The sequence below is a fragment of the Amphiura filiformis genome, chromosome 15, assembly GCF_039555335.1.
Source record: "Amphiura filiformis chromosome 15, Afil_fr2py, whole genome shotgun sequence".
Lineage (NCBI taxonomy): Eukaryota > Metazoa > Echinodermata > Ophiuroidea > Amphilepidida > Amphiuridae > Amphiura > Amphiura filiformis.
The window spans coordinates 37,229,476-37,243,891 of record NC_092642.1 but is presented as its reverse complement, the minus strand read 5'-3'; the positions used below and the strand labels follow the sequence as shown (position 1 = coordinate 37,243,891).

Sequence of the window (14,416 nt, the reverse complement as noted above, 5' to 3'; positions counted from 1 at the left end):
TGGGGTCAAACTGGACCTGGTAATTAAAAACCATGTCAGAATTTGTGTCCACAGACGTGATAGTATCAATGCAAAAGCGAGGAGTGATGCATCACAAACTCACCGATTGCCTATCGCTTTCCAAAAGCGGTACATGTTTATAGCTTTTCCCCCTTACCCTAACTCATACCCTTGCCCTAGCCCAAAGGATGTCATAAAACCATGGCCCTTATCTTAACATATGAAGCTTAAGGGTGTTTGATTATTATTACACTGACAATTAAATCACAGCATTTTAATCAAACAATCATTTCTTTTGTTTTTTCTCATTACAGGCCATGTGTGTTGAACAAGACAACATTGCAGAACTGGTTTCTGGTTTCCGCTTCAATTTGGGCTTCTCTGGTCATTTTCTTGGCAGAGGCACAGAGGAAGAAAACCGTGGTGACGAGGCGTTGATTAAAGTGGCCCACAAATTCTGGTGGTTTCCGCATATGTGGGACCATTCTCAACCTCATCTATACCAGAATGAATCCAAACTACAAAACATTATGATGTTAAATAAGCAATTTGCTCAGGTAAGAACAAAATCAGGTCAAGGCACTATATAACAGTTATCCTGGTAGAAATATATTGTCGATTTTACGTTATCTGGCGTTCGTTGGAGCTTGAACGTTGCTGGAGGTGGAGTGGCGATGGATTGAATGGCATGGATGTGTTGCGTACGGTATTGTGCGTCTAATAAAAAGTCTGCATGCTGCTATATATGCAAGCAATTTACACAAGTGCAATTTATATAGATTTTCTTGATATTTTAAGTGCTTGGTAATTTAAGATTAAGGCAATTTTATATTTTTCAATATTTGTATATTTTTTATAACTTTGTAACTCTGTTGTATTTTAACATGTAAAGAGGGCCCCAGTGGAAAGCAGTGCTTTGTTCACTGATCTGGGCTACCCTCTATAAAGATGCCGTTAATAAAAATAATAAAAATAAAAAATCCTTGCAAAAGTGTAAAGATATTTTTTAATTGCAGGAATAGCTTAATCCTCATTAGGCATTTTTTTATACAAAAAATTAACAAAAAAGAAGAAAACATATATTCAATTGTCGTTGAATAAGTTCATCAGGTTTGTTGATTAAATAAACAAATTGGCATTTTTGCTTGATAAAATCAAGTGAATTTTTACTCGCTACAATATTTTGTCCTTCACATGATCACATCAGAGGATTTCATCAGGTATCACTGATATGGTATGGCAGGGCACGGTGGCTCAGTGGTTACTGGCCTTGGACTCATAATCTGAGAGCTTGCTCGGCGTGCGTGGGTTCGATTCCCGCCCCACCACCGTGTTGCGCCCTTGGGCAAGGCGCTTTGCCTCGCTTGCCTCACCCCACCCAGGTGCAATGGGAAGCTGTTAGGGGTAGTCACAGTCGTTGTACTGATGGACCCCTGCGCCACTTGTAGGCTGCAACCGTGGTTCCGACATATTCTAATGACGGCGGAATAAATGTAAAGCGCTTAGAGGCTGTTTACGGCATAAAGCGCTATATAAATGTCTACATTTATTTATTTATTTATATGGTCATCTGATCTTTCCCATAACTTCTACTGAAAGCCTACCTATACTGATCTGAACCACGATATCAATTCAGAGCACCCTCTCCATCAAGCTGATATGTAAGGCCCTCAAATATGATCATGCCACACCGTATTTAAAGCAGTTACACTGGCTCCCTGTTGAAGAGCGCATCAATTTCAAAGTTTTAGTCACTGTGTTTAAATGCCTCACCAAGAGTGTTCCTGAGTACCTGTCTGATTGTGTTTCCCTGCACTGCCCTGCGCGTGCAGGCCTGCGTTCTGCTTCTGCTACCACCCTCCTGACAGAGCACAACACAATCAAAACACTCATGTCAGCTGAACGCAGGACCTTCTCCTATGTTGCGCCTCGCACCTGGAATAGACTGCCAATTGGTATCAGGGAATCACAATCAGTGGGTATTTTCAAGAGGGTTCTAAAGTCACACTTGTTTCCATAGATTTTGTAGCCTTCACAGGCAGTTCTCATTTATTTTTTCTTCATGTTCTTCTTTTGCTTTGTTTTGTGTTTTTTTTTGTTTTGAGCGCTACGTTCTAAATGTAGCAGCGCTATATAAATATTTATAATGTATGTATAATGTATCAAAAAATTGGAGTGATAAATTTCTCCAACATGTCGACAAGAGAAAACATTTCAGTGACAGCACCAATGAAAACATGCTTTCATAGAATGGATGAGCATCTGTAGAGAAATGACGCGATTTCCTGGAAAGATGTTATGTAGGTGTGTATTTCACACTTGCATGCTTGCAGTATTGAATCATGCGCCCCAACTAAATTTCACACATGTACAAGGGCAGTTTGTTGGCACACTTGCATCGGAACTGTAAGAGTCATGGTGAAACTAAGTATAGGTTATATTCTTCCTCTTTACACAATTTCAGGAAAAAGACATCCCAGTGGATCAAGGCTACGCCATTGCTCCACACCATTCAGGCGTCTATCCAACACACGAAGCATTGTACAGGATATGGAAAGAAATATGGAATGTATCTGTGACCAGTACTGAAGAATATCCACATTTGAGACCAGCTCGCAGGAGAAAGGGTTTCACTCATGCTGGTATTAAGGTAAGGCGTTGATATGACAAGGGCTTTCATATGATTGTGGAAGCCAGATACAAGTGAAAAAGATTAAATCTACACTAAGTGATTTACCCTGCTTTAACACTTGTGTACCCTGCTTTAACACTTGTGTACTTATTTACTTACACAATACACATGCACCCCTACGCACACACTGCAGACAGTGTGGTTGACCTTATAGAGTGGTTGGTACATTGTGACCGTACTAGGGGGGAGAGGATACTGCAACATTGGCTTGTCACATGTTGGGAGTGATGTTGGGGCAAGAATTCACCTCCTCCCTCCAAATTCAGCCTGTGGCCCATGGTAGGGTAGTTGATGCCACTACAATATTCCATCAAATGCAGTATGGTAATGCTCCATAGCTATTGTGCCAACTGCTACTTGACCAGCTCCAGACTGATCCTTGTCTTTGCCGCTCCATTAGATCTCACAACCAAGATATAACCTTGTTAGTTATGAACAGTCCTTCATTTCATCTACAGCCCACACATGCAACACACTATACCCATCACATTCTGGGAATTGTGAAACAGGCCAGCTTCAAAAAGGAGGTTATAACAGCTATCTAGGCCCTGCCCTCAGCTTTACCTTAATGATAAAAACTGTTAAAGCCTTTATGTGTCTTGACATAAAAAAAAAACAGAAAAAAAAGTCTTGACATTTGAAAATTGAAGATGTCTGGCTTTATGGAAATCATTTTGCAAAATTGGCATTACATGGTTTTCGGTCTCCGCAAGATGATCTTTGTTGTTCAGATTTAGATTTTGAATGATTAACTCATCTTGTATAATCTTTTTATTTGTAGGTGTTACCAAGACAAACCTGTGGTCTGTTTACACACACCATATACATGGCCAAGTTCCCTGGAGGTCGAGAACGGCTAGATACCAGTATCATGGGAGGAGAGCTGTTTCAGACGGTCATTAATAACCCAGTAAGTATATATTGGGCTATTCCATTTAAAATCCACACCACCCCTGTGGAAGATTTTGGAAATATCTTCCACGGGGGAGTATGAATTTCAAATGGAATTAACACATTAATAGCTTCATTTCAAACTCACACTCCCTCAGGGGAAGATTTGGGTTGAATCTTTGTCAGAGGGTGTATGAAATTCAAATGAAGCTGCCTAATGCACCCATTCCATTTGAAATTCATACGCCCCCTGTGGCAGATATTTCCAAAATCTTCCACAGGGGTGGTGTGGATTTTAAATGGAATAGTCCATTGGACATCCATAGCATCAACAACCTGTTCCTCCCATATCAACATAGATTTCAGACAGACAGAGGTATTGACAGAAATATATAATGATAGCTTACATACTCTTCAATGCATTCTGTAAAAAACGTCCTGGAAAATCAATAAAAACAGATTGATTGTATGTATGAGGCTATACAGGCTGTATCAAAATGATTGGTACCAATCAGTTTTGGTGTTTACTGAAAAGCCTACTTCCAAATGCAACATAGGGTCTTCTTCAAATGACCATAATTTATTGTTATGTGATTGATGACATTAATCAACAAATTAAATTTGGATCCTATGTTGCAATTTGATGTGGCAGTTATGTACATAATCTCTGGAAATCGATGGGTACTAATCATTTTGATACACCCTGTATAATGAGTAATCATCTGCCAGATGTGTTTCTACAAATTGCATTAAAAGCCTTATCTGAATTAATGGAGCATTTTATGCTAACAAGGTTTGTGCAATTACTGTATTGATTTTTTGTGTCAACCTATGTTTGTTGATTAGACTATTGCATTGGGCCCCAAAAAAAGAAGGTTTGTCTCAAAGCTTGCGCGCGCGTTTGTAAAATCCCACGATTTGACAAAAAAGAAATGCGGAAATTTTTTTTATTTAAAAAAAAAGTTTTTTCCAGAAAAAATTGGTGAAATTAGACTTTTTTCTCAAAATACCATGAAAAAAAGTCGGGAATAAAAAATAAAAAAAACCTCATTTCGCATTTGTTTTTAAATTTCTCGTGAGCTTTGAGACAAACCTTTTTTTTTTTTTGGCCTTGTCATGTCTGATTTTTATCTTCTATTCCTGTGTTAAAAGCCCGGCTCCCCAACTCAACACAAAAGTTGGTAACTATGAGAGTTCCAAATAGCGCAGAAATTGGGTAATTTTTTTACCAGTAGCGAGGACCGCGAAATTGGCAAAATAGGGGGTATTTAATTTGTACTGTCCACGAAATTTGACTGTGAAATCAGCAAAATAGGGGATATTTAATTTGCACTGTCCGTGAAATTTGGATAAAAGGGGTACTTGGGAAAATCCAGTAATTTTATGTCAATATTTAGCGTCATTGAAAAAGAGTTTTTGAAATTCTAGTCATTGAAAACCAAAAAAAGGGGTTGTTTTTGGCCAAATTTTGTCCTCGATTTTGCATGAAAAGGGTGGTCTTTGAAAAATTTATTAACTCTTATGGTTACCAACTTTTGTGTTGAGTTGGGGACCGGGGTTAAAAGAAACAAATGCAAAGAAACAAAATATGTAGACCTTTTTTAGGTCTATTTTGAAAAGGAAAAAGGAAAAAAATTTTGAAAAAATATCCCACTTTGAATTCCACCTACATGTAGCTGGAGCCCAAATTAAAAATCTAGTCATCATAATACTTATCACAGAGTGTCAGTCCGCGTGCTATCGCATTTGCGGCGGGTGCGATATCGTGCGCTTGCGTGGTGCGATATCGCGTGCTCGCGGAGTATCAACAGGGTTGTACGCAGAGTACCGCATCGCGCATCGGAAAACATTACAGTGTGACTAACAGGTGCATCTCATCGGACCAATAGGCCTATTTTAAAGACATGATTAACATAAAAATCATCAGTCATGTTAAGGCCTATATAACCCGTTTGCGTTCACATTTCTCCCGATTGAATTGACGGCCTACATCCAGACACTACTAGAATTTTTGGGTCCTCCAATGTGGTAGCAGGACAGGGCTTGGAAGAGGCGAACGATGGGTTTTCAGATTATGGGTTCCGAAATAAGCGTCACAGCTACAAAACAGAGTTGATTAAGTTGTGTCTTTCTTTCCAGGATCTGTGGTCTTAATCATTGCGAGACATATATCATAGTAGTTTGAAAGGTCAGGACAAGTATTATTGGTAACGGGTGTTGGGTAATCAGAGATAGGCCTATTACGATTCTGGTATAAAAATGAGTCCAATTATCTTTGAAAATTGGTACTGTACTCTTCCACTTTCAGATTCTCTGAGGCACATCCCTAACCAGACCAAATGTGAGTCCCCCCTAATGATATAAAGTACCTATAGACAAGTTTCATATATATACTTCCCTATAAGTTGAAGGGGAATGTACCCGAGATGACCACTAACTGCTCCTTTTCTCATCCCACCCAGGTGAACATCTTCATGACCCACTTGTCCAACTACGGTAACGACAGGCTGGCTCTGTACACCTTTGACAAACTCTTCAACTTCCTAAGAATTTGGACCAATTTTAAGTTACAGACGTTACCTCCGAGACAGCTAGCTGACAAGTACTTTGAGCTGTATCCCGAAGAGCAGGATCCACTGTGGGGTGTAAGTAAACTTCTCTGACCTGGTGTACTGAAAAAGTGGACATTTTTTGCACTTCATTTATAGATAAAATGACATCATAGAGGTATTTAATTGTATCTAAAAGGTGTAGAAGCATTACAAATGAATTAAAACAGTCAATTCAAGATAGAAATTAACTTAATGGTAAAAACTGAAAAAGTTGATTCCAAAATCAGTGATTTAAAAAAAAAACATTCAATTTAAATTGTGATTTAAATCAATCAATCAATTAATCAATTAATCAATTGATTTAAATCGTGCCAAGGTTATATTTATGGTAGTGTAGATGATTAAATACAACCCTTGTAATGTTTTAATATTTAATAAAAATCATATGTCTCAAGTTTGATTTCTTCTTACTACCTATTATTGAATTACCTATATTTGCTATATTTTGTTTACAGACCCCCTGCGAGGATAAGAGACTAACATCTATTTGGGATCAGGCAGAGAAAAAATGCAAGAAATTTCCAAAGTTTTTAGTGATTGGTCCTCAAAAAACAGGTATGTCGACAACAACATGCGCTCTCATTTCATACTTTGACACCGATTCACTGTGAATGCAATCAAAACTTGCAAACACTATATTAGCTTCTTTTCACTGACAGGGTTTTAACCCTGTGTTGATTGGTTACAAGAAGACTATTTTGATTTATTGAGCCAATCAGCAACATGGTAAGAATGGTGGTAGGGCTGAAGAGGCTTAACCCCATGAGTACTATCTGCTGATTGGTTACAAGAAGACTATTATGATTAATTGAGCCAATCAGCAACATGGTAAGAATGATGGTAGGGCTGAAGAGGCTTAACCCCATGAGTACTATCTGCTGATTGGTTACAAGAAGACTATTATGATTAATTGAGCCAATCAGCAACATGGTAAGAATGATGGTAGGGCTGAAGAGGCTTAACCCCATGAGTACTATCTGCTGATTGGTTACAAGAAGACTATTTTGTTATGAGCCAATCAGCAACATGGTAAGAATGGTGGTAGGGCTGAAGAAGATTAACCCCATGAGTACTACATGCTGATTGGTTACAAGAAGACTATGATGATTTATTGAGCCAATCAGCAACATAGTAAGAATGGTGGTAGATTAAGCTTATTAGCGGTACACAACAAAGTAAAACCTGGCAAAAAGCCTACTTACGTAAGATTTTTATATTGGCATACCGTTTTTATACTACGTAGCTAGGGTAGCGAATCAGGTGCTGATGTTTCATTACATGATATAATCAGCCAATCAGAACTCCTCTTCTGTATTTATGCAAGGCATGCGCTACATATAAAAAACAGTCGTAACCAGGTTCATACTGGTATAGACGGGACAGTTAGCAGTTAGTTCCTTGCCCATTTCAAATTTACTCAATTTTCCCTACAAGAAAACTAGCATCAGTACACCATGCACTTCTCTGATTGCCTTGACTTTTAAAATTCACTCGATTACAGGCTCACTTCATTAACTCCTCCCCTTCCAATTCAAGTTCATTGTCCCCATCTGTAACACCCATATGCTTTAGGCTGATTTCCAAGACTACCCGTATCACACTTCATAACAATTACACCGAAAGTCTATTCGTTGCAAGTCTCTTGGTCCCGAGCGGATACGGTTTCAGCGTAGTTTACACAATATTTCCGTAACTGAGAGCTTTACAGACACCCACTGCATAAGGATAATGCAAGCAAGCTTTGACAGATTTTTGACTTCAATGTCATCAGAAACCCACCACGTGGGAACATTCAAGACTTATAGGTAACAGACATACCTTAGGCATGCACTTACATTTCATGACAAAAAGTAATGATATGATGAGATCATAAGAGACAAGAAAAAGTGTGAAATGTGTAGAACTTTCATGATACATATGTTTTCATTTGTTCATATAGGTACAACTGCTCTATATACATTCCTTGGCATGCATCCACACATCGTCAGTAATAAACCAAATCCTGTCAGTTTTGAAGAACTGCAGTTTTTCAGTTCCAAGAACTACTACAAAGGTCTAGATTGGTGAGTATATTTTCATCTTTTTACTGTCTCAGTTTTTTGTCTCTGCATCCTTTTAAGGTTGTCCCAAAGAAAAGACCTTATGGCATTACAAGTTGTGTGGCCGTCCGTCCGTCCATGTCAGTGTGTCAGATGTGTGGACACATTTACGGACCACATATTTGTACTGATATGAGGTTACTCATTCTGCACATATTTGATATGCATCCACAACTTATAAGTTCCCCCTAAATACTTTTTAAAATAAATCGAAAAATATTTGTGCCTAAATGCAAACCTGTGAAAAGATATGGGTAGCCTTATTTGTTTTACACATGTGGACCAAATTTCAGTGTCACACGTCATTGCGTTCAGTCACAATGGTTCATTATGTAAAAAAAGAGACTGTTTTAAGCAGTGTTAAAAGTTGCATCTGAGTCCATAGGACTCAATTCTTAAACAATACAGTAGGCCAGGGATATTCATGTGTTTGTAAAAGAATACTTAATCTTTGGTATTCTTCTTCTTTTTAAAAAGCAAAGCAGGTGTTTAATTCTTTTCTTTTTAATGATAAATGGCTGAGATGGAAGAGATATGTACTGCAGTGAGAATAGACCACATCGCCAGTAGTTCATTACATGTGAAAAGTCACATTTTAATAATGCCGCATTTGCCCGAATTTCTTCGCAGTCAAGCAATAGGTTTGCTGGATGAAAATGTACCGGTGAAAGAAATTGCTCGTCGTATGGGAGTTGCGCCTAATGCAATTCGAAAATTGAGAACAAAATTAAGTTTTATTTCCATTACAAACACATGGACAGGCCTAACACACTGTATTGTTTGACAATTGACTCCTATGGACTAAGGTGCAACTTTTCAAACTGCCTCTTTTTTACATAATGAACCATTGTGACCGAATGCAATGATGTGTGACACTACAAATTGGCCCAGATTTGTAAAACAAATAAGGTTACTCATAACCTTTTACAATTTTACATTTCGTTAAATAATTTTCAATTTATTTCAAAAAGCATTAGGGGGAACTTATAAGTTGTGCGCCCTATATTTGATATGCTTTGTACTGATATGAGGTTACTCATTCTTCACTTTGATATGCTTTGTACTGATATGAGGTAACTCATTCTTCACTATTTGATATGCTTTGTACTGATATGAGGTTACTCATTCTTCACTATTTGATATGCATTGTATCTGATATGAGGTTACTCATTCTTCACTATTTGATATGCTTTGTACTGATATGAGGTTACTCATTCTTCACTTTGATATGCTTTGTACTGATATGAGGTTACTCATTCTTCACTTTGATATGCTTTGTACTGATATGAGGTTACTCATTCTTCACTATTTGATATGCTTTGTACTGATATGAGGTTACTCATTCTTCACTATTTGATATGCTTTGTACTGATATGAGGTTACTCATTCTTCACTTTGATATGCTTTGTACTGATGTGAGGTTACTCATTCTTCACTTTGATATGCTTTGTACTGATGTGAGGTTACTCATTCTTCACTTTGATATGCTTTGTACTGATATGAGGTAACTCATTCTGCTCGTATTTGATATGCATTGTGCTGATATGAGGTTACTCATTCTTCACTATTTGATATGCTTTGTACTGATGTGAGGTTACTCATTCTTCACTATTTGATATGCTTTGTACTGATATGAGGTTACTCATTCTTCACTTTGATATGCTTTGTACTGATATGAGGTAACTCATTTTGCTCATATTTGATATGCATTGTGCTGATATGAGATTACTCATTCTGCTCGTATTTGATACGCATTGTACTGATATGAAGTTACTCATTCTTCACTATTTGATATGCTTTGTACTGATGTGAGGTTACTCATTCTGCACGTACAGGTATCTGCAATACTTCCCAATGCCCAAGGCGAATGTGTCAGAGATGCTGTTCGAAAAGAGCGCAACGTATTTTGACGCCGGTCCGGCACCAGCAAGGATTCATGCATTGCTGCCTAAAGTTAAGCTTATTGCTATCTTGTTGGACCCAGGACTAAGAGCATATTCATGGTATAGGGTAAGTAGAGTTACGTGAAGTGGCAAGTTTTTGTAATCATGAGCAAATAAACTGACTGACAAACAGACAAACTCATGCCCACATAAACACACAACCCTAGTTACAATGGCTTCAGAACAGGGGACACACTATTTAGGACTATGCAGACGTGGGATACCTAGTACCTATTGGCTTTCTCCGGCTAACTTTAGTATGGCTGATGATAACAATATGTGACACGATCTGCTCCATGGGGGCCAAAGGAGGCATGTTTGAAAATTGAGTTACTATAATTATTACCTTATACAAATTAAACATTAGGCTTAGGCCCAATATACTGAAAACACCAAAGGTCTAGTATACTTGGTTCTAAAGTTCTGAAGTTTTGTGATGTATATTTCTTATTTTTTTACTCCATATTTTTACCTTTATCTCAATTTCAAACATGCCTCCTTTGCCAGACCCCCCCCCCCCCCCCATGGACCAGATCGTGTCACATATTCAGGTTTTACATTCAGATTTCGGACAGGCTCTTTTAAACAAAGCTAAGGCTACCCAGGTTACTATCCCAACCAACCCCAACACACTCCACTACATCATATGGTAGTCACAATGGACCACAATGGCCTCAACCCAATGGCAGAGTTCAATAACTTCAATTAAACAATCATAGTGCAAAGTTTTTGTATCCAAATATTGTCAAAGGGCATTAAATGAATGTACAAATGTATTAGGGTGAAAGAACTGTGTCCTGATAGATGAGCATGTTGTGGATCCTAGTGAGTAGGTTATCACAAGATATCAAGTTTGAGATGTGTATTTAATATTTTAGTCTCCCCCCCCCCCCCTCAAAAAAAATGATACAGCTAAATTCCTCAATGGAGTCTACACACTCATGAATATCTTATACCAAGGATACACCAATATTTGTTTATTCATCCATTGTTTATCTTAATTTTGTTATGTGCAGCACATGCAATCACACAATGATCCCGCCAGCCTGCAATACAGCTTCTACGAAGTAATCACATCCGGAGCTGGAGCACCACAATCAGTTAACTTACTTAAGAAACGCTGTCTGGATCCTGGCAGATATGCAAAGCACCTGGAGAGGTGGCTGAAATACTTCTCACCACATCAGGTAATATTAATAACATAATGTAACAAGTGCCATAAACATATGCAGTAATATTTTTTTTTTTTTTTCTAATATTTTATTGCAAATATGTGGTGTGATCAAGCAAAATTAGTCTGAAGTCGGGCATTCAATTTTTAGTATTTGTGATGTGCCATGTCAAAAGGAGACACTTTTGGGCAGGTTATCAATTTTGAGGTTTTTACATCATATATTAAATATAGAGATATTTTGCTCCACAACGCCGTTTTCCCCAATGAAATTGGACATTCCTAAGCGAAGATATTGAGTTCGTAAATTATGGTATTATAAAATTGGAAATTGAGATATCGGCCTTTAAAAATATTATTGACAATGTTGAGAGTAGGAATTACCTAGAAAAATGTCTCAAAAAATACAAGATACCAGTTATATTCCGGTCTGAAACTCTCAGACAATATTTTAAGCATTAATAACATCACAAATTCGCAACAAACCCAAATTGTGACAAAATCACCCCATGCTGATTTTTGGCTATTTCTTCATTTACGATCCTGCCCAAAAGTGTCTCCTTTTGACATGGCACGTCACATTTTACAAATTCCAAACACATTTTCTAAAATAAGGAGCCAAATTTTAACTGCATTTTTACAATTTCAACTGCAATTTAACATAAAACTAGCAAATATAACAAACTAGCAAACAATTCGGAACATAAAACTAGCAAATATTTCCATCTGGAATGAACATAGGTGCAACTGAAATTGAGATGACAGCGAAATCTTCCACAGGGGGAAATACATGTGGATTTTAAATGGAATAGCCCACTTAGGGTGCACTTGTATTACATTTGACAGCGTACTGACATCTACATTTTTTTTGCACATTTTCAGATCCTTATAGTTGATGGTAATTTGTTGCGTGAAGATCCCATACCAGTAATGTCCAAAGTGATGCGATTCGTACATGCAAAGCCGTATATTGACTACAGCGAGTTACTCAGGTAAGTGAGGACTACATAACGACTGCTTAGTGCCAGAAGTGGGTAAGTGCAATAGCTGCCTTGTGAACATTTGGCAATTTACACACAGTATATTGTACTTATCTACACATGGCAGCTACACATGTGGCAACTATTGCACTAACTTCTGGCACTAAGCAGTCGATAAGTCTAGTTGGGTCTAGTAATTTGCTGAAAACCAAAATGGCCGATTATGGTTCTCAAGTATTTAGTATGGTTCTCAGGTATGGCGTTTATAGAAATTCTTTGCAGTGAAACAAATCTATGGTCACTCAGATGAATATTCTGTCGGTCCGTGCCACGTCACTTCCGGTTGATGATGCGACTCAAATTTGAGTGAAAACAAGTCCTTGGTTCTATTTTTTCTTGATGATTTCTGTCATTGGTGTTATGTATATTTCGATCGCAAATAGTCAGTGGAATCAAACAAGTTTCTAAGTTTTCAGAGTGGAAGTTACTTACTTGATTTATCGTTTTATATAATGACAAACCGACAATTAAAGTCCATGGTCGAGTGTTGTTTTTTCCGAATTGACGATGTAGCCACTCCAGTCTGGAGTGACTAGTCTCCTTCACAGCCGGTTTCTGTCGTTGATTACAAAACGTGACCCATGTGAAGCTTGGGCCCAAGACTAGAAGCTGGACCGACAGAATATATGGTTCAGACTAATAAAACTTTTTTTTCTCTACCCAACAGATTTGAAGAAAAGAAGGCTTCTCTTGTCAGGTCTTATCTACTGGCAAGAGCAAATGTTTAGGAGTAAGCAAAGGACGTCCGTACGAACCAATGGACTTGAAATCCCAAGAATACTTAGCGGAATATTACAGGCAGCATAACGCTGACCTGGAGAGTCTACTGACCAAACTGGGCCAGGTGCCACCCAAGTGGCTACAGGATACCATCAGGGAAAGATAGTGATAGTAGGGTAAACTCTTTTGAGTGACAATCATTGTTTATGGCAACCTGGTGACTTTTCAGTGAGTTTTTTGGTTATTGTTTTTGGATGTCAAAAGTTTCTTTTTTTGTTCATTATGGGAAAGACCTCTTTGACTGTAGCGTGTCTCGTCCCAAGTTGAGAGTAATGCCATGGTGGTTTTTAGTTGCTTGAGACCCTCTGGGTTAAGGGCGCTATATAAGAGCCTGTTATTATTATTATTATTATGGTGGATTTTGCAGTGGGCAAATTCAAATCAGACAAATTTGAATCTCCCACTGCAAAATCCAATATGGCGTGACTCTCAACTTGAGACAAGACAGACTACAGTCTGTCCACCTCGAAGTACAAAGTAAATAGACCTCGGAAACTGGAGGTATAAGAGTGCAATGCGTGTGTAAATGTTTCTTTCGCGCGATAACTGCTGCGCGATTTGTACTTGCCGAGCGCACCACACTCTTTTACGCGTCACGTTTTTTTTAACATGCAGTGCGTGTGACGCAAAGCATCGACCCCCAATGCCACAGATTTGGTTTGTACTTCGAGGTGGACAGACTGTATAGCTTGAGTTAATTGGGTTATTCCAGTTGACATCCATACACCCCCATGTAAGACATGACCTTAATCACCCACAGAGGGGGTGTAGATGTCAAATGGAGTCAGCCATCCAGGTAACTGCATTTGAAATTCACACTCCCTGTGTGGAAGATTAGAGTCATGCCTTCCACATCAGGTGTATGGGTTACAACTGGAATAGCCCAATAAAGAAATTTATAAAAGTTAAAGCAAGGTTCCAAAAACTGAAAACCAGTTTACCCAGGAGTCCTCTTCGTATTCCAATTGCCACAGTAAAGGATATGAAGCATGTTTGGTTGTCATTCATTAGTGTTTACCCTAAAGCCTCTTTATATTAAAGGGCTCCTATATATAATATATATACATAAATTTTTATGATAATTCAAACACTTAAAATAAGCCTCTTTATATTAATGGGGCTCTTTAATATACATACATTTTTATGGTAATTCAAACACTTAAAAAAATGGGGATGTGAATATCTGCA

The 14,416-nt window shown here is 38.1% G+C and overlaps 1 protein-coding gene across 1 annotated transcript in view; it reads left to right on the top strand.

Annotated features, from left to right (window-relative positions):
* LOC140171580 (bifunctional heparan sulfate N-deacetylase/N-sulfotransferase 1-like) overlaps positions 1-13,297 on the top strand; it is a 163,386-nt gene extending 150,089 nt beyond the window's left edge. Inside the window, 10 exon segments of the mRNA XM_072194856.1 lie at positions 315-557; positions 2,465-2,650; positions 3,474-3,602; positions 6,046-6,228; positions 6,651-6,750; positions 8,135-8,258; positions 10,130-10,304; positions 11,254-11,424; positions 12,291-12,400; positions 13,116-13,297. Coding sequence (XP_072050957.1) covers positions 315-557; positions 2,465-2,650; positions 3,474-3,602; positions 6,046-6,228; positions 6,651-6,750; positions 8,135-8,258; positions 10,130-10,304; positions 11,254-11,424; positions 12,291-12,400; positions 13,116-13,176 — 1,482 coding nt within the window. The 3' untranslated portion in view covers positions 13,177-13,297.
* Positions 13,298-14,416: the final 1,119 nt, after the last annotated feature.